The sequence below is a fragment of the Chrysemys picta genome, chromosome 21 (assembly GCF_011386835.1).
Source record: "Chrysemys picta bellii isolate R12L10 chromosome 21, ASM1138683v2, whole genome shotgun sequence".
NCBI lineage: Eukaryota > Metazoa > Chordata > Testudines > Emydidae > Chrysemys > Chrysemys picta.
This window is the reverse complement of record NC_088811.1, coordinates 17,930,749-17,950,598: the sequence shown is the minus strand read 5'-3', so window position 1 is coordinate 17,950,598 and position 19,850 is coordinate 17,930,749. Positions and strand designations below refer to the sequence as shown.

The following is a 19,850-nucleotide window of genomic DNA, read 5'->3' as shown; positions in this document are numbered from 1 at the left end:
GTGTGCAACACATCTCAAAGAACAAGAATTACAAAAAGGTTAATAACCGTCTTTTATGTGATTGCAGCATTTTTATAGATTTTTTTTTTTTCCCCCTTGAGTAGCATATGATTTTTTTTTTGTATGCACCAGTGTTGCATGATAATTCCCTGCTCATGCACAGTCTGATTTTTGTCAATATTTTCAGATTTCGCACAGCTGTGCTTTATTACTTTATTCTATAGATATACAAGTGTGACATTTACAGACCAAAATTCCTTGGGCGGCAAGTTTTCAGAGACCTGAGAATGTCACATTTGCATCCCAATATGCTTTTGAATACAAACGTTAAAGTACCGTAAGGCCAAGATTGTGGACATAGTGAAATATGTGGAAAGAGGATTAGATGTAGCACCCCATCTATTTCAAATCCTGGGTCCTCCAGACATTTGTACATGCCGAATCTACTTATGTACTCATTAACACTTTGTTTGAACCCTGATCTTCCATTTCATAAACAATCTATGTTTTGCATTAGTGTGCTGAACCTATCTCAACTATTACCCTCTAATCTGAAAATAGAGTAAGAAACTCTAACATTTTGGTCTCAAAATTAGGAGAATCTTTAGTAGGTTGACTCAGTTTCTGTTGTCATTCAGTTTAGGTTAAATGACTTCTTACCTTAACAAGTAAAAAGCCATTCTTTGTCACAGACTTGAGGGACAGGTTATTCTTAGACATGTGCCAGTGTTGCCTTACAGGGCATTTAGTATATACAGAGCCACCCCCAGCTGATCCTCTTTCTTATTTAGGTCAGTGTTATTAGAACAAAGTGAATCATCTCTGAAGAAGAAACATGTTAAACCTCCACAACACACCTCTTGAGATTACAGGAGCTACTTTTTTCAACACTTGAAATCTAGTTGTAATATTTTCTCTCTGGTTATAGTGAAACAGAAGCATGGGTTACTAGGGACTGATGGTGACTGAGTTTTGCCTTGTTGCAAGTCCTGTACTTAATCATCTTACAGTTTATTGGAGAGAGACTTAAATAGAACAATAGATCTGAGTTCAATTAGGTTTCAAGGGGTGGCTCCTACTAGACTTGTACAGGAGATACACAAATATCTGTATCAGAGGGGTAGGCGTGTTAGTCTGAATCTGTAAAAAGCAACAGAGGGTCCTGTGGCACCTTTAAGACTAAAAGAAGTATTGGGAGCATAAGCTTTCGTGGGTAAGAACCTCACTTCTTCAGATGCAAGTAATGGAAATTTCCAGAGGCAGGTATAAATCAGTATGGAGATAACGAGGTTAGTTCAATCAGGGAGGGTGAGGTGCTCTGCTAGCAGTTGAGGTGTGAACACCAAGGGAGGAGAAACTGCTTCTGTAGTTGGATAGCCATTCACAGTCTTTGTTTAATCCTGATCTGATGGTGTCAAATTTGCAAATGAACTGAAGCTCAGCAGTTTCTCTTTGGAGTCTGGTACTGAAGTTTTTTTGCTGTAAGACGACTACCTTTACATCTGCTATTGTGTGGCCAGGGAGGTTGAAGTGTTCTCCTACAGGTTTTTGTATATTGCCATTCCTGATATCTGACTTGTGTCCATTTATCCTCTTACGTAGTGACTGTCCAGTTTGGCCAATGTACATAGCAGAGGGGCATTGCTGGCACATGATGGCATATATAACATTGGTGGATGTGCAGGTGAATGAGCCGGTGATGTTGTAGCTGATCTGGTTAGGTCCTGTGATGGTGTTGCTGGTGTAGATATGTGAGCAGAGTTGGCATCAAGGTTTGTTGCATGGGTTGGTTCCTGAGTTCGAGTTGTTATGGTGCGGTGTGTGGTTGCTGGTGAGAATATGCTTAAGGTTGGCGGGTTGTCTGTGGGCGAGGACTGGCCTGCCTCCCAAGGTCTGTGAAAGTGAGGGATCATTGTCCAGGATGGGTTGTAGATCACTGATGATGCGTTGGAGAGGTTGGAGAGGTTTAAGCTGAGGACTGTAGGTGATGGCCAGTGGAGTTCTGTTGGTTTCTTTTTTTGGCCTGGCTTGTAGCAGGAGGTTTCTGGGTACAAATCTGGCTCTGTTGATTTGTTTCTTTATTTCCAAGCGCTGAGGTACAACCGCATCTACTCCAACCCCTCAGACCAAGACCAACACCTACAAGATCTTTACCAAGCATTCTCAAAACTACGATACCCACACAAGGAAATAAAGAAACAAATCAACAGAGCCAGACGTGTACCCAGAAACCTCCTGCTACAAGACAGGTCCAAAAAAGAAACCAACAGATTGATTGAACTAACCTCGTTATCTTCATACTGATTTATACCTGCCTCTGGAGATTTCCATTACTTGCATCTGAAGAAGTGAGGTTCTTACCCACGAAAGCTTATGCTCCAATACTTCCGTTAGTCTTAAAGGTGCCACAGGACCCTCTGTTGCTTTTTACAAATATCTGTTGTTATAATCAACAGAGGCATTTGAACTAGAGAGGCCCTCAGCTTTGGAACTTATTCCCTATTTTGGTCTGAAATAACCTGAACTTGTTGATCTTGCAGGCATGTGCAGAAAGGCGTATCTCTTTATTCTGGCACTGAGGAAGGAGGAGCTTGACAAGCTATTGTTTGTGGGGACGATTAAATGTCATTTTAATTTGTGTATTGTAGTGTAAACTGTGCATTTCTAGAGTACTAGACCTCTTGTATGCAGTAAAAGAAATCTGAATAACTTATCTGTCTGCCTATTTCAATACATAATTTTTCATCCAGAAAAGTTCCCAGAGTGCTTTACAAAATGTGTAAAGGATGACTTACTCTATTTCTGGCATGGAATATGACAAATCTCTGAGCCAGCAGTACTAAACAATTGGGAACATTTTTTCCTTTGCAGTTAGCAGTATCCTTTCTCCCCCACCCCTTCAGCAGTAACCATTTATTTTTATAAGCAATAAATTAAACTTTTCAGAACTGTATGTCAAGTTGCAAGAAAATACTGCCAGAAAATCTACCATGTTAGGTCCATGAGACCAAGTGAGAATTCTTCAAAAGCATGTTGTGTATCAGGGGAATTTAAAAGGGATAAACTTCCTCATGGTGGAAATCAGTGGCATATGAGTAAATGGTTAGCAGATATTTTTTGCATACAAATAATCTACCATGACTTAACACTGGTCATGTGGTAAGAAGGAAAACATTGTTTTCATGTTTGAGTTACTTGTGATTTCCTGACTAGAATTGGAAATCTTCTGCTGACACCAAGCACAGTGAATAACCTATTTAGTAAGCTGGGCTTCATGCTGATAAGAGTTGTCCTGTCTTACTCTCCTTAATAGATCTTTGAAGGAGATAGTCTTCTCCTATAAATTATCCTGACTGCTGATTGACTTCTAGCTGATCTAGGCAGAGCTGCTGATTTCAGTTTGGAGAAAAATTAATGTCTGAGTACTGCTAAAAGAATTAAGGATCAGTTACCAATTATGCTTATAAACTCTTTCTAAAGGGAGTTATAAGCAAGTCATTTTAATATTTATTGTGTTGCAATTTGGCATAAATTTCCCCCTGAAAAAAATCACAGGATTTCAGATGGGTTTCTTACCCACTCTGACTATGAGGGACTCTATTTTAAAACCTGAAGTTTGTCGGTATGTTGCCTTCAGCGCACATTAATGCTTCTTTGTAATTTATTTTACATGAATGGCTGCAGTGTTTCCTCATTGCTGTAGCTGTAATAACAGCAGCCACCACAGTTACAGCTGACTCAGAGTTCTGAAATCAATTCGCAGAAATGACAATTGTCCCACATTTTAAAATTGCAAAAGGGTATGGCAGGTTGTGAGATCCCTTGATTCAGCACAGCCTGCCATTGACAAGAAACAGCAGGTATCCTTGTTACATTGACTGGTTTGGAGTCTCTCTTTTATCTCCTTTTTGCTGGGGAACAAAGAGAATAACTTTCTTTGTGTTCATTTTTTTCAAGCACATTCATTTTTCATACATAAGTGTAAATTATAGTATAATTTTATAATTTGTTGCCAGAACTGAAAAAATACAATTACTTGAGAAGATGGTATTTTCATGGAAAGGTGGGTCTAAACCTTTTCTCTCAAGTCATTGAAAGAACAGAGAGAGACCTGAATATATGTTATGATACTGTAATGTGACTTGGGATTTCCCCCTCACAATTTTAAACCAGAAAAAAAAGGCTTTAGATGTTCTAGGTACTTAAACCAGTGATGTGAGTAAGTTTTGGCCTCCAATTCTGTAATCTGATCCCCACAGCTAGAACATTACCCGGTGACAGAATCCCATAAAGCCTGTGGGGTCCTGTATGGGTGCAGGAGTCTGCCCACCATGAATAAGATTGTAGGATCGGGCTCTTTATTTTTTTTTTTAAGATTTTTTTTTTCTTAATTTAATAGAAAATAAGGAGACAGATAACTTTATCTTGCTTATTATTAGGTATGTTTTCAGTGTTATTTAGTTATGAGCACCAGCCAGTTTTGTAAGGCAAATTATTATTTTAAAGACTTTTACACTAGAACCAGCTTCATTTCCTTTACTGTAATTTACTTTTTTATTTGAAGTGAAGTCATAAATCTGCGTTTGACAACAATGTGATGTTATGAAAAGAAATGGGATGTCACACAAATTCACCGTTATAAATAACCGGCCATAGACTGGGCTGTGAGGTATTAAAAACCCTCCTTGTTTAAACACCATTTCCCCCCCACCCCCCACCCCATTTCAGAAGATTGGCTATTCTTTTTTGGTAGCATTATGTGTCAGTAAGTTTACATGGATGCTGAACAGTAGATTTTCTTATTGTGAGGAAAGGCTGTGAGCCAGAGCACATTTTATTTTACTTATGAAAAAATTAAACATGTACATTCTGATTTTTGCAATATAGCCGGAGGGGGAAAATAAAATTATAGGTTTTGAAACCATTTTCTCTCTCTTTTTGGATTGACACAAGTCACTGATTAACTGTGGAAAAATTTGTCAACGAGCATGATGGGAAGGATTGTTTAAGGTCGTCTGTTTTCGTCTTGTATTAAATTTCCTAGCTTCTGAAATAGTTGTTTTTCTAATTGCTTTAAATATAAAACTGTGAATTACTGTGGTTAAACAAGTTTTGTTGGAAGAAGTCTTAGTAAAATTCCTCTATTTCTAAGCTGACAATGAGAAGGTATTTTACATACTGTTTGCTAGAAAACGAACAGCCAAATTCTAATCTTAGTTGCGTAGGGTACATCTTTCTATAGCTAGCACATTTCAGTTTTGAAGGATGGTTTAAACGGATATTTGTTTTTCCTTTTTGAGGTTATATGTATTATTTGCTATCAAATGCCTTATTTTAATTTTGTTTTCCATGTCTCTCCTGGAATACAGCTGTAATTAAGCATTCCATCATACCCCAATTCGCAGAGGTTGAAAATTCAGGCATGCAAATGTTTTCCATGCTTACCTCTGTGTTTCTTCATCTGGAAACATTCATTCTCATTTTCTTTCTCTCTCTCTTTTTAAAAAAAACAAAAATACACATTGTCTGCATACTGGATCTTTTCTAGTATTTTTTCCTCTTTAAAAACTAAGGAAATGATTATAAAACTTCCATTTCTGGCATGTCTCAGGATTATACATGGGTGGGTTATCTTTTTCAATATATTTTTAAGAACCAATGGTCTAATGTGCAGAGGAAGATGCATACTCAGCCCCCATCAAAATCAATAAAAGTTTGTGGGCATGATCACCGTCTCTGAAAAATTCTTCTGTATTGTCCAGATGTTTGCATTAGTTCTTCTGCTAAGGCTGCTCTGGGATCCTTAGTGCTGAGGTTCTTTCTCTTAATGGAACACTTTACTAAAATCAGAATGCTCTGTATTTAAACAATCTATCCAAAAATGCTGTTTGTGGCTAATCCAGGCAAAAAAGGAATAATAAAGTATGAGTTAAGTGCTACCACTGTGGATAATACTTTGTACTCTGATTCCTAAAAAAATACAAGTATCTCTCATATATCACTCAGGTAAAATTTTAGTAGAGTTAAGTGTAAAATGCAAAATATTGTGCTGTTTAACCGTGGAGAAGATTTAATTAAGTGTAATACAGAGCTTTAACAGCTTAGGAGTTGTGAAGGAAGATTGAAAATATATAAAATCTATTTCAGCATTCTCACTTCTAAAAAGGAACAATATGATATTAAGTGCTGCCACATCTTTCAAAGAAGTTCTCCACATTTTTTTGCCAATTTGTTTCTTAATCATTGATATTACCAGCATTCCCCTTTAGACTAATAGAAACCTCTTGGCATGGTGCAAATTATGTATCCCCTCTCCCCAAGGTACTGCACAAAAGGATTTCATTTTGATGGAAGAGCTTGAGGTAAAATGTTGTCATGAATTAGAAATTGACTGGAAAACAGAGAAGGAATAAAAGATCACAGGGCAAAAGATTACCAGTGGGTTGCCTCATGGTTTATTTTTAGGAGGGAAGTTTTTAATATATTAATGGTCTGAAAAAAAGGGAGTGAAATGGTGAGGTGGCAAAGATTGCATTTAGTCAAGACTAGTATAGACAGTGAGAAACTTCTGAGGGAAATAACAAAGCTAGGTGAATGGGCAACTCAGGGATATAAAATTCAGAGGGTTGATAAGTGCAAAGTAATGTGCACTGGAAGAAATAATTTTAACTAGTCCTGTGCATTGCTTGGGAAAAAGACCTGGGCATCATTGTGGATACCTCGATGAAATCCTTTGATCGATGGGACACTTGGGGGATCAGGGCTTGTCTCATATGGGACACCTGCCCTGGGGATGAGCATGGGGCACAGCTCCCATCACAGGGAATGGAAGTGGCTGCAAGTAGGCATTCACGCACTCTTGGTAGTTTATTATTCCCTCTGTCTTGCTGTGGAGCCAGGGGAGAGTAGGAGGAGCAAGGACTGTGAAGATGTTTGGCTGGCTGCTAGACATGGGAGGTTGGCAGGGGTGGGGAGCTGTTCTGTAAAGGGAAAACCAGGAAGAAATTAATTTACAAGGTGTGTACTTCTGGTAAGTGGTTTTTGGTTTTTTGTTTTGTTCTTATGTCTTGTCTTTTAAATTGTAATTAAGCACTTTGGGGCAGAGACTCTCTTCTGTGTTTTGTATGGTGCCTAGCAAGATGGGAGCCCAGCCCTAATTGGAGCTTTAGTGGTGTAGAGAAGGTAAATGACCTGCTCTTATTGGTCATTTTTCACAATATAAAAACAAAGGAATAGTAAGTGAAATTGAAAAGCAACAAATTTAAAACTGATTAAAGTACTTTTGTACATAATACATTAACATGAAGATATTATTTTGACTTAGTGAAAAGCAAAATTCAGAAAAAGGAGTTAGGTGTTAGAAAATGAGAACATAGAATTTTTTCTCCCCCAGGGCTATAAACCCTCATGCTTTAGTTTAGAGCAGGGGTGGGCAAACTTTTTGCCACATCTGGGTGGGGAAATTGCATGCAGGGCCATGAATGTAGGGCTGGGGCAGGGGATTGGGGTGTGGGAGGGGGTGCAGTGTGCAGGAAGGGGCTCAGGGCAAGGGGTTGGGGCAGAGGAGGGGTGCAGGGTGTACGAGGGGGCTCGGGGCAGGGGGTGTGAAGTGCAGGAGGGGGCTCAAGGCAGGGGGTTGGGGTGTGGGAGGAGTTCGGGGTGCAGGCTCCGGCCTACCGCTGCTTACCTGGAGTGGCTCTGGGGTGGCAACGGCACGCAGCGGGCCAGGACAGGCAGAATCTTCTTTTAAAGATGTGGCTGCCACATTGGGGGGAAACTATGAAGCCAATTTTCAGATTGACAGAAGCACCTGGCAATGCCATAGCATTTCCTTTTATGTGTGAGAATGCTGAAAGGGATTTTAAGGCCTCAGCAGACCTGTATGTTTTTTCAGTCTTCCCACACAGCTCCTAAACTGATGAAACTTTGTATTACACTTACATTCCATCATAATGGAGAAGATTTAATTAACAGGATCTATTTGACATTTTACCCATATTCTGTTTCCTTGACTGTCTTCTCCCGGTCTCCTCTGAGGATTTTGTACGAGAATATTTGAAGATGATTATGAGTTCCTTTGTATAAGCAGGGGTGTGCTCGGGAAACTAGGTTTTCTGCATCAGAGAGGAAAAAGGAAACACTTTAAAGAATCCACTCCAAGTAGTTTTCTTCATTAGCACAGTTTGGTATTGATAATTGCTATTTTAAAATGTAACATAATTTATATATGGGAAATGAACGGTCTTCACGCTTTTGACTGCTGCTGTGAGATGGTGTGTGATATGAATAGTACCTTAGTATTCAGTAGCGTGCACTTATGGCCTTTGATGGTGAGCATGTATAACTGTTCAGTAGTAAAAAGAAAAAATAAACTGATTTATGTTTTTAATTTTAAAAACATCCATCAGCCTCCACTCATTGTCTGTTTCTCTTTTCACACTGAGTTGCTGTTTTTTACCCCTTTCACAGCAGTGACTCCAGCAGCAGCTCAAGTGACGAGTCTCCAGCACGATCAGTTCAGTCTACAGCAGTTCCAGCACCCACATCCCAGCTGCTTCCATCTCTGGAGAAAGATGAGCCCCGTAAAAGTTTTGGGATCAAGGTTCAAAATCTTCCAGTGCGCTCAACAGGTAAAATCCGTTTGTGAAAGAGTGTCTCTTCAGAGTTGTCAGTAGGGAGAAGAAAAGAGGGATGGGAGCAGGCTGATTAGAAGAATTGTCTTTATCATGCATACCTGATATTAAATAAATGCAATATTTTATTAACCTCTGTAATAATATTTGCCAGTATCATTTAATATTGCATGGGAAAATATAAGTGCGGTTTAATGAGCCATGCTTTAGGAAACTTAGTTTCAAGGTTATTGCTATAATAATGTTACAATAAAATTGTCAGATAATATGTGAAAAGCCTTTAGTTTTGAACAAAGATACATTCAGGAGACTTCAGTATTATTCCATTGAAGATCGAGATTCAGAGGGGTGAGATGTTGTATAGTTTTTCATTCTGTTTTGAGTGCCTCTGGCCAGTCAGTGGAATGGCCCTTATGTGGCCTTTGAATATCAGAATTCCATCTGCTCCTTGCATCATTGAAAATGAAAACACGTATAGTGCTGCGGTGGCACAGCTGTACCGATACCACTGCAGTGCATCTGGTGAAGATGCTCTATGCTGATGGGAGAGAGCTCTCCCGTCAGCCTGAATAAACCACCCCTGTGAGCAGCATAAACTATGCCAACGTAGTGCTGTGCTTGGGGGTTGGAATATTCATGCCTCTGAGGCAACATACGTTTTGCTAACATAAGCGGTGGCAAGGTTCCCTCTAATTTTTTACAACCATGTGCGGTATGAATTTTATGTGCACCAATATGGAGGTGATGTGACACATCACATTCATATTGGTGTACATAACAAAATTCATGTGGTGAGGGTGGGTGGAGCTGAGCGGTTTGGAGTATGGGAAGGTGGCTCAGGGTTCGGGAGTGCGGGGGGGATGAGGGGTCTGGCTGGGGTTCTGAGGTGGGGTTGGGGATGAGGGATTCAAGGTGCAGGAGGGGGCAGAGCGTTGGGGTGTGGGCTCTGGGGTGGGGCCGGGGATGAGGGTTTGGGGAGCAGGCTGCCCCGGGGCTGTGGTAGGGAGAGAGGACTCCCCTCAGCCCTCTCTCGCCGCAGCAGCTCTGGCTCGCGGAAGAGGTGCCTCTCCCCGATCATGGCAAGTCCTGGGCAGGTCCTTGCCGGGGCTGTGCGGAGAGGCGCCACTCCCTGCCGCAGCTCTGAGCCCTTGCGCGGGGCTTAATAGGCAGCTGTGCAATTTAGAGGGAACTTAGGGCAGTAGGGTAGACATAGCCTAACATAAAAACAAGGAGTCCAGTGGCACCTTAAAGACTAACAGATTTATTTGGGCATGATGCATCTGAAGAAGTGGGGGTTTTTTACCCACAAAAGCTTATGCCCAAATAAATCTGTCAGCCTTTAAGGTACCACTGGACTCCTCGTTGTTTTTGTGGATAGAGACTAATACGGCTACCCCTCTGATACATAGCCTAACATACTACAGGCAGAGCTGGTAGCATAGAGAGAAGTTTGCCCAACACTTCCCATTATAGGACCTTGGGCTGCTCTTGTGTCAGGGATGTGTCCTTTGCTGTCTTTGTAGAAAAACTGCCCAAATTTGACCAAGTTATAAGCCTTTGGGGGGAAAAAAAAATTCTCAGCGTGTGTATGCTGAATAAACGTTAGAGTTTGTCAGCTAAATTCTCTGAAGATTCTGTCTGTATTGAATATGCACCAGCCCAAGGCCTCACTCGCTGAGCAGGACTTGCCCTGCAATTGCTGTTGTCTTCTGCTCTGAGCCACTGTGATGCCGGGTACTGGAATTGAGAGCAGATAGGCTCTCTCTTCTCTGTTCTCAGTGCTCCTGCTGTTGGCCCCCAGGCAATATGGAGAAGGAGGAAGAAAACTGACTAAAATGCAAAGGGGTGGGATAGAGGGAATACACGGGGCAAGGAGCCCGGAGGAGGAAGGTTTGGACCATCTTAATTTGGCCTCCTACGTATGCATTCATTCAGCATTTAATAACAAGACATCACACTTTTTTCACCATAGGACCCCTGCCTTATTCAGTGCACAAGATGAAAGGTGCTCCGGGAATGAATATGGGGTTGCCTAGTTAATGAGGCTGTTAATCTTGAGGATCCCACCTCATGTTGCAGCATTTGGAAGGTGTATAGTGAATGAGGCAGAGGGCTAGGGGAAGAGAGGAGACGGTCTCATGGTTAGGGCAGTTGAAGGTTAACCTAGAGAACCGGATTCTATCCGTGTTTCTGTCAGAGTTCCTCTGTGTTGCTGGACGAGTCACTTAAGCATATTTTTCATGGGTGACCACTAATTGTGTGTTCCTCATTTTATGGTTGCCCAACTTGAAACTCTGTGGCTGCGCCCACTCATAGCTGCAACTGACGTCACTGGGAGCTGTACTTTTAAGATATAAAGTGCTAAATTCTCTGAAAAATCAGGCTATATAAGCATCTCAAATTGGTCACTGGAAATTAGTGGTGAGCTCTGACAATTGTATATAGTTCCTCATATGTAAAAGGATAATAATACCATCTTACCTCACAGGCTTGTTGTGAAAATACATTCATTATTGTTTGTCAAGCACTCAGCTGCTATAATGATGAGCACCATAGAAAAGCCAATGAGGAAATAAATAATTCTGTATTCAGAGTGGGGTTGGAATAGTGTACATTCAATAAGGCATGTGATCACACATTGAGCAGAGAGGATGAAGTGAAATATTGAATAGCTGCTCATTACGTGACCACCATCCATCGTGTGCCTGAATAAGGGAGGGATTCTGTGAAAAAAGTAGTATTTGATTACAGACTATATCTTAATGCATACGCACAAGGAAGCTGAATTAAAGTGGCACAGACAGCCTTAATTCTGGCATTTTCTGACTTTTGAGTGCTTGAGTTTGCAATTTTAATGTTCTTTGAATGTATTTGTTTGAGTAATATATATCCTAAGGAAGAGAGTTGTAAATCAAGGAATTCTGAGTAAAGGCTGCTAAAATGCCCTTTGTTTAGCATCCTCTCTCTCTCCCTCTCAAATGCATAGGCAGCTTGTGAAATCCCAGATGAGTTGTTTTTGCCAACACTGGATGAGCCCACACACCTCAATTGTCTTTCCAAGAAGATTAGCACAAGTGATGCAAACAGTGGTATTCATAGATATATATTCAACCCAGTTTTGCAGGATTGCTGTTAGTAATATCTCCTCATATTGAGAACAGCAAGGATGTTAATGAAATAAACAATGATCTTTTACATGTCTCCGTACCCATTGTCTTAGGGCGGATGCCATTAATAGTAGTTGTATCCTCTTCAGGTAGCCCCAGTGATGTGGAAATCTACATGGGTGGGGCCTCAATTCTAAAGAGAAACATGAGGGCCAATTGGAGGCTCCTAAATATGAAAAATTAACATACAGTCATTTTAGCTATATTTTAATTTCAGTGAAACTTGAAGGTCAGATAAAAACAAAGTGAAGTCACAATTTGGATAGAATATCAAAACTTGTTTGGCTTCGATAACATTGTAGCATTATAATGTTGGCAAATAATATTTGTATTTTACTTGTTTGTGTGTGGGTTTAGATACAAGCCTTAAGGATGGACTTTTCCATGAGTTCAAGAAATATGGAAAGGTGACGTCAGTGCAGATTCATGGGGCCTCCGAGGAGCGATATGGACTGGTGTTCTTCCGACAGCAGGAGGATCAGGAAAAAGCATTGAATGCATCAAAAGGAAAATTATTCTTTGGAATGCAGATTGAAGTGACGGCCTGGATAGGACCAGGTAAGGGAAAATATGTTGACTTCTTAACTTTCCTCTAGGGGTATAGTCATTATAAGCGTAGTGCATATACAGTAACTGTTGTAAGATGGTAGCAAATGGAGTAAAAGAAACACTGCAACTACTCTGCCTTGCTGCAAAGCTATAATTTAAATTAACTGGTAAAAATGACAGAATAAATCACCGTGCAGGAAAAGTGAATGCCACTGGTCTACTCTGGGTACATCAGACAGGAAGAAAATTCTACAGCTGCAAACCCTCAGTGAAGGAAGCCTTCCATCCTTGCTAGGTAGTTACTTGTAGTGGCCAGTAGATTGTGTTCTGCTACTCCTTATATCCACAGTGAAATATAGGCCAACACACAGTTTAGTTAGCATAGTCCATGCTTCTTAAGGCATATCTTACATGTTTAACTTCCTATGAAGTATAAACACTCTTTGGTTGCACAGAATAACTTGTCTGGTTTCAAACTTGGTAAAAGGGCATTACTTTTTTAGAGTAATTTATCTCAAGATACATCATTTTCTTTCTATGTTCTAATTAATTAATTGGTGTGTGGCATTCAGGTATCCTTTCCATAAAAATATCATTAGCCTCCCTTTCCCCAACTGTGTAACTCTTCGTTTTACTAAGTAGGCGTTACAGTATGGTTACTGCATGGTTAGAAGGTGATGGGTTCAGTACAAAATGGAATTTGGATAGTAGTACTTGAAGTTGGCTGTCTCCCAGCCAAAACAATTCAGGTGTGTTTGAATCCTCACAGATTTCTTTTCTGCCTTAAATTGCAAGTGTTGCTGTGAAAGGAGGACAGACTCCTTAAGGCCCTGAGGAATATAAAGTAAATGACACAACTTATGAAAGCCATAACTTTGGGTACACAAGTTTATGCTTTCATTTATTTGCCTTTAGCAAGTACAGTGGAATCTACTGTACTTAATTAATTGTTAAAGAAATAGATCCATCAAAACATTTTTCCATGTACCTGATCAACACATACATGAATACAGTGAAGCCTGTTGAATTAAATCCTGGTAGTAGAAGACAATTTTGTTAAAAGAATAAACTTCTAGAGCAGCAAAGGTAGAATGCCATAACTTTTTAACTTACGGGCATCAAAACTTATGGCCTGTTTTCTCAGCATTAGTATAGTAGCATGACTTACAGATTTCAAACTCCTGGCATTAATGGAGTGCACAGATAGCTAAGAGGGCACAACTGTATTTTTGTCAGAGGCAGTGATGCAACTTCAAACAATTTCTAGTATTCCAAAAATAGGTTTTCCAAGAAACTGAGAACACCTCAGTATATTACAATATGCTTTTCATCTCTACGGTGTCTAGAAACAGAAAGCGAGAATGAGTTTCGCCCTTTGGATGAAAGGATAGATGAATTTCACCCGAAAGCAACAAGAACACTTTTCATTGGTAACCTTGAAAAAACAACCACTTATCATGATCTTCGCAACATCTTTCAGCGCTTTGGAGGGATAGTGGTATGTGAATTCTCTTTGGTATAAGTTACTTCTGACCATTGCCTCAGTACAAAATGCACATCAGATTATTGAATGATTTAAGAAGCAGTAAAATGTAATATTAATCACTTTTTAAACATGTGAAATGTAGTTCATTCAATCATTTGATTGACATAAGTTATTTTTCTTGCCAGAATGTACTCCAGAGGCATTGTTTCGAGTTTGATGTGGTTTTAGCACACTTGTATTGCAGAGGAAATAACCTTGGGATGAAAACGGCCCTTGTGTGCAGTTACAAGAAGTATGTTAGGTGCAGTTACAAGAAACGGTTAAGGATATTCTGCAGGATAGGAGTGCGGCAGAAAAGTTATTAATGGTCGTCATGGATGTAAATATGCTCAATTCTATTTTCATGTCAGTATTACTGTTATGAAGTTAGTTTTTGTTGATTTTCTTTTTTAAACAAAGGGTTTAACTGCGGCTTGTGAAATCAGTCATAAGCTATGACCGTCTGTTCTGTAACAATGGGGCAGAGTGAGACAATGACTAGAATGGTTAGTGATGACATGAGGGAGTTTGGCTTTTCACTGAACAAGCTTATCTGAGTGAGACAGTCACAGGAACGTTAATTCCCTTCTTTCTCCCACATTGCCATTACTCTACAGAGAGTGCACAGTGTTAAGATTTAAGAGAAATTTTCCTGATGAATCAAATATCCATCTACAGTACAGACAATAATATATAGTCCGCAGTATCAGACTTTCTGTATTGATAGCATACTTTGTTTACAACATTATTTTAGTAACTCTGGCTGTTGATGTACATTCAGTATTGTTTTCAGTCTGTCTAGAAATATTTCAGTTATTGGCATTTGAGGTATTAGTCTTTCAGATTTGGAGGAGTATATTTCATACTTATGCAAAATGCCATACTTTTTCTATCTGATATGCACAAATATGACTTACATTTTATTGTGAGATTGCATGGCAGCTCTGTGGATTGCAACACCTTTATAAACTCTGAAGACTGATTTATCAATCTGCACACTGTTTGTAGCTCAGACCCTTTTCTGATGCAGAATTTCATGTTATACCATCTGAGCTGCCCCGAGGAAACAAAGATTAGTATTGGTAGTCAATAATAGTAGTGTGAAACATAAAATCATGATAAAGTTTGCAGATGAGACAAAAATTGGGGGAGTGCTAAATAATGAAGAGGACAGGTTACTGATAATATGCAATCTAGATTGCATATAAAATGACAGTATGTGTTTTTAATATAGCTAAATGTGTACATATAGAAACCAAGAACGTAGGCCATACTGACAGGATGGAGATGCTGTCCTGGGAAGTAGTGATTGAAAAAGATGTGACGGTCATGGTAGACAATCAGCTGAACATGAGTTCTCAGTGCAATGTTGTAGCCAAAAGGGCTAATGCAATCCTTGGTTTTGGAAACAGGATTATCAGGTGAGAGTAGAGAGGTTATTTTACCTCTGTATATGGCACAGGTGCAACCACTGCTGGAATACTATGTCCAGTTCTCTTGTCCACAGTTCAAGAAGGATGTTGATAAATTGGGGAGTTCAGAGAAGAGCCACAAAAATGATTAAAGGATTAGAAAATCTGCCTTATAGTGATAGGTTCAATGAGCTCAATCTATTTAACTTACCGAAGAGAAGTTTTTAAATCAAGAGTGGATGTTTTCCTAAAAGATCTGCTCTAGGAATTATTTTGGGGAAGTCCCATAGCCTGTGTTATACAGGAGGTCAGACTAGATGATCACTTCTGGCCTTGGAGTCTGTGAATTTATTGATGTCTTGTAAAGTGGTTTTATGTGAAATAGTGCCATATTATCAACGTTACTAGCAGGCCAGAATTCTAGTAACAATGCAACCTTGCAAAAATGTCCTGAAAACTTAGCAGCCTAGGCACAAAGTAGACTTGCTTTTTACCCTTTTCAGTGCATAAGGAATAAACATGAAATTTTATTCTTCTGTCAAAATAAATTGCTTGCCAAAGGTGAGTGGACAAATATAATTGGCCAGGGCTGCAGTAGTGCTTGGAAATGTAGTCCTTTATTAGTATTCCACTTTAATCATTAGGCTGCATCTGTAGAACTCCCATTCTTGAGTAAATCTCTTCCAGTTTACTTAGTTTCCTAAGGGCTTCAGGATGAGTGTCATGTTAAACTATGGCCTGGTCCCTAAACTTATTAACTATGAAATGAGTTTATCTTGAGCATTTGAACATTTATACTCAAATTAGTGTGCTAGCATTGGCACATGGCTCACAAAGGAAGCTTGTGCTGTTTAAAAAAATCAGATCAAATCTCTACTTTCTATTTTCAGCGTGGAATGAATCATAATATGATGGGTTTGTTCTGAGACTGAGTATGTATGCCAGTGTAGTAAGCCTGAATGTTGACCAAATGTCAGTTCTGAACCTGCTATTATTTAAGTTGATTAAAACCAGGTTTTGTTACACACAAATTGTTTTCCTCTGATTGCATCAGTTTTTGAACATGCCTGAGGTCTCTTGGGTAATGTGTCAGCAGTGGGATGTAGTTCATCTTTTTTTGCCTTCATCTAATCGGTGCCAACTTGTTTTAAGAGAATAGTTCAGCATTGTCGTCTATTTATAGGAACAGGGTGGATGGATTGAGTTTATTTGGAAAAATAAAGCCTGTTTGGCTCTTCCCTCACAAACCAACTATTGGTTTGAGGCAGGTTGTTTCCCATTAGGCCTTCCCAGGTGAAAACGAAGTAGTATTTCTGTGTGTGTTATGGTTCTGAGTACCTCCGTTTGACACAGTATTAACAAACAAAAGCTGCTATTCTGTGAGCAGATCACATTAACCGTCTTGGGTGTTCAGCAACATCCCTTTCTAGCTTTAAATGTTCATTGTGAAGAGCTTTTGTTCCTTCAAGAAGGGTTTGGTTATACCACTGGAACGAGAAGCAGTAAAGCAATCACCTCGCTATCTGCTAATGTTTAAATCATCTCTGTGACTAAAATGTTAATTAAGCGATGCTAGCTGTGGCACATGGCTTTTTTAGGGGAAAAAATCCATTTAGATCTAGTTTATACAGCTGAATCTGTTTACTTGCTGGCATATTGCTGAGCGTTGACTCCTTTTTTTTCAGGATATTGACATTAAGAAAGTGAATGGAGTTCCTCAGTATGCATTCCTGCAGTACTGTGATATTGCAAGTGTATGTAAAGCAATTAAGAAGATGGATGGGGAATACCTTGGAAATAACCGTCTCAAGGTAAAGAAATCCTCCTATAAACGCATTATCCTTCTGGTTAATTTTGTTTTCAGAGTTCTATAATTCTGTGTCAGCTTAGACTGTGGAAGTGAAGTTTTTCTTGTACTACTTTTGCCTTTCTTGCTGCTACTTTGTAGGTCAGATTAGATAGTGATACATTTTCAACCACCACCACGACAGACATTATTTGGTAACTTTATTGGCAACTGCAGCAGAGAGGCCAAGGATTGAATGGACATGGAGGCTGATTTATCTTCTCATTTTTAAAGGTAGTCCCTCCAGGTCAGTGTTTGGTGGGGCAGTGTAGGAAGATTGCACTGCTCCCGCCAGTGCTGCACCTGTTCTGGGGAAAAGATTATTTCAGTCCCCAGAGTTGTCAATCTGACACCTTTCAGAAGCACTAAATTTGCACAAAACCCAAATATATTAAATGAACGTTGTATTTATTTAAGCATGCAGAATTATTTTTATGATTTTGAGTTGCTTGCACCTGCGTGAGATGGTAATTTAAAAAAAACTATACAAATTAATAGTTTTCGTCAGATAATTCTAAATTAGGCATGCTCTGTTAAATTAGTTTAATAATTGTGAATTGTACTGATGGAAGTTTTGCCCTTTTGTGTTCAGCTGGGTTTTGGAAAGAGCATGCCTACAAACTGCGTGTGGTTAGATGGTCTTTCTACAAACGTAACGGATCAGTATTTAACTCGACATTTCTGCCGATACGGGCCTGTGGTAAAGGTAGGTGGGAGGCTTTGGTGTGTGGTTTGACGTTTACTGTCTTCCTCTCTTTACATCCTGTCCTTTCAACCCTGACTTCCAGGGTTTTATAGCTCAGACATAGAATTTGTCTCTGGGTTGAAATTTGGCCTACAAGGCGCCGTAGCTTTTCAGCCTGTTGGTCCAAAACATAGACCAGTTGCTTTTGGTATTTTGATGATGATATTTTGAATGAGCCGAGATAACAAACTTTAGAACTAGTCTGCTGCTCCTGTGCAGTGCAGTCTTTCTCACTACAAAGTTTCTTTAGAATTCTGATGTTGTTTCATGTTGGAACAATGCAGTCTAATTATGTGATTATATTTATGCGTGCTAATTACATAATTAGACAAAATTATGTTTTTTGCAAATAGAAATGACTCTGAAAAAAACCTACAGGAAATTCACACACGAAAAGGTACATAAAAATGTCATAGTTGCGCAACATAGTGGGGCACTTGAACTATGAACTATCAGGTCCCATTGCATGTAGGTATTTGAGATTTAGGCCATGACTTTGCAAGCATCTGAGCACATGCTTAACTTTAAGCATGTGAGTTGTCCAATTGACTTCAGTGGGACTATTCATGTGCTTAAAGTTAAACTTGTGTAAATGTTTGCAGGATTGGGGCCTTACCTCCTTAAGATTTCTGTGGGTACGTGTTGCAGCTTTGACATTCTTTTAATGTAGCTTTTGTTGTTTGAATGTGTATGTGTTGCGAAGACAAACAATTGTTTATAAATTGTGCACATATAGCAATTGAAGAATAGTACTACAGTTTGTAACAATACAGTTTGTTTTCATTTTGTGATTAAATGTTCCTCTTACCTTTTTTCCCCCCTATAATTTATTGGAAATTTTTCAAAAATATTTAAGTAGACAATGACACAGCAATACTCAGTCACCAAAGGAACTAATACAAGTAAAATACAGAAAAACAAAATAAAGGCATAATATACCTCAAGCCACAATATCCACAATTCAAAGCAGTCCCTTGTCCTTGTACTGTCTCTTCATTACAATATGTCTCATCAAAAAAGCCTGAAAATTATTTTCCTTGATTAAAAATTATTTTCTTACCGGTGTCCTCATGATTTAGGATTTTGTTGGGACTGACATTAAGTCCTGTGGATGAGGCTCTTATTTGGTTTTTGTTTTGTTTTTTTGTTTTTTACAGGTGGTGTTTGACCGCTTAAAAGGCATGGCCCTGGTTCTCTACAATGAAATTGAATATGCACAAGCAGCTGTAAAAGAGACCAAGGGGAGGAAAATCGGTGGGAATAAAATTAAGGTGTGCAGAATGACCTCTAAAAAAGAAAAAAAAATTGTATTCAGGTCTTACCCCTTAAAATGCTGGCATTTTGCAAACTGCCAGCCAAAAGAATATGTAGTGGGACATATATGTCCCAAATCTCAAAGGGTTAAACTAACCTTTTACACTCGGCTTAAGCTGTTAGGACATTTTGAACTGTTACTCAGAAAGCTTTCTCCAGTATTCTGTCATTTTTTCCCACTGAACTTGCATCTCTAAGCTTCTGGGTGTTGGTGTCCATATTATTATTATTCTGTTGCTAGTGACTGAGAAGCAATACTACAAAGGCACCAAGCTAATCCAGGAGTTTGGGGTGTTAGCCCAATCTCTGAATTATCTTTCTCCTCCTCTTCCTCCTCTCCTAAAGAGTGGGTAATCACTTCAAGCATGATCTCTCACCTGGTTTATTCATCTAGAAATTTGATGTTTGTGGTGGTTAGAAGTTTTGAATACATTATATAGTTTTCTAAGTGTGGTGGTTGAATATAATAAGTAGCCTTTATATGGAATAAAAGATATGGTCATTAAAGATTTTGTATCTTGTGTTTGTAGGTCTTACTCCTTAGTGATTTTGAAACAAAAAATACTCATGTGTTTGTGCTCTGTTACTGTGGTTATACCAGTTTTCTTCTAAACTGATTATTTAAAAATCCTTTTTAATGTAAAAACTGTTGCATTGTG

At 39.2% G+C, this 19,850-nt stretch overlaps 1 protein-coding gene across 12 annotated transcripts in view; it reads left to right on the top strand.

Annotated features, from left to right (window-relative positions):
* Positions 1-19,850, top strand: part of SPEN (spen family transcriptional repressor) — a 94,458-nt gene that overhangs the window by 56,114 nt on the left and 18,494 nt on the right. For 4 of the 12 annotated variants that reach the window (XM_008169822.4, XM_065574976.1, XM_065574983.1 and 1 more), the window contains 6 exons: positions 8,470-8,630; positions 12,158-12,358; positions 13,696-13,847; positions 16,972-17,097; positions 17,725-17,838; positions 19,035-19,148. In XM_008169822.4, the coding sequence (XP_008168044.2) occupies positions 8,470-8,630; positions 12,158-12,358; positions 13,696-13,847; positions 16,972-17,097; positions 17,725-17,838; positions 19,035-19,148 (868 nt within the window). Of the gene's footprint in view, positions 1-8,469; positions 8,631-12,157; positions 12,359-13,695; positions 13,848-14,020; positions 14,215-16,971; positions 17,098-17,724; positions 17,839-19,034; positions 19,149-19,850 lie in introns of those variants that run through there. The other 8 variants (XM_065574975.1, XM_065574981.1, XM_065574979.1 and 5 more) reach the window with 6 other exon arrangements.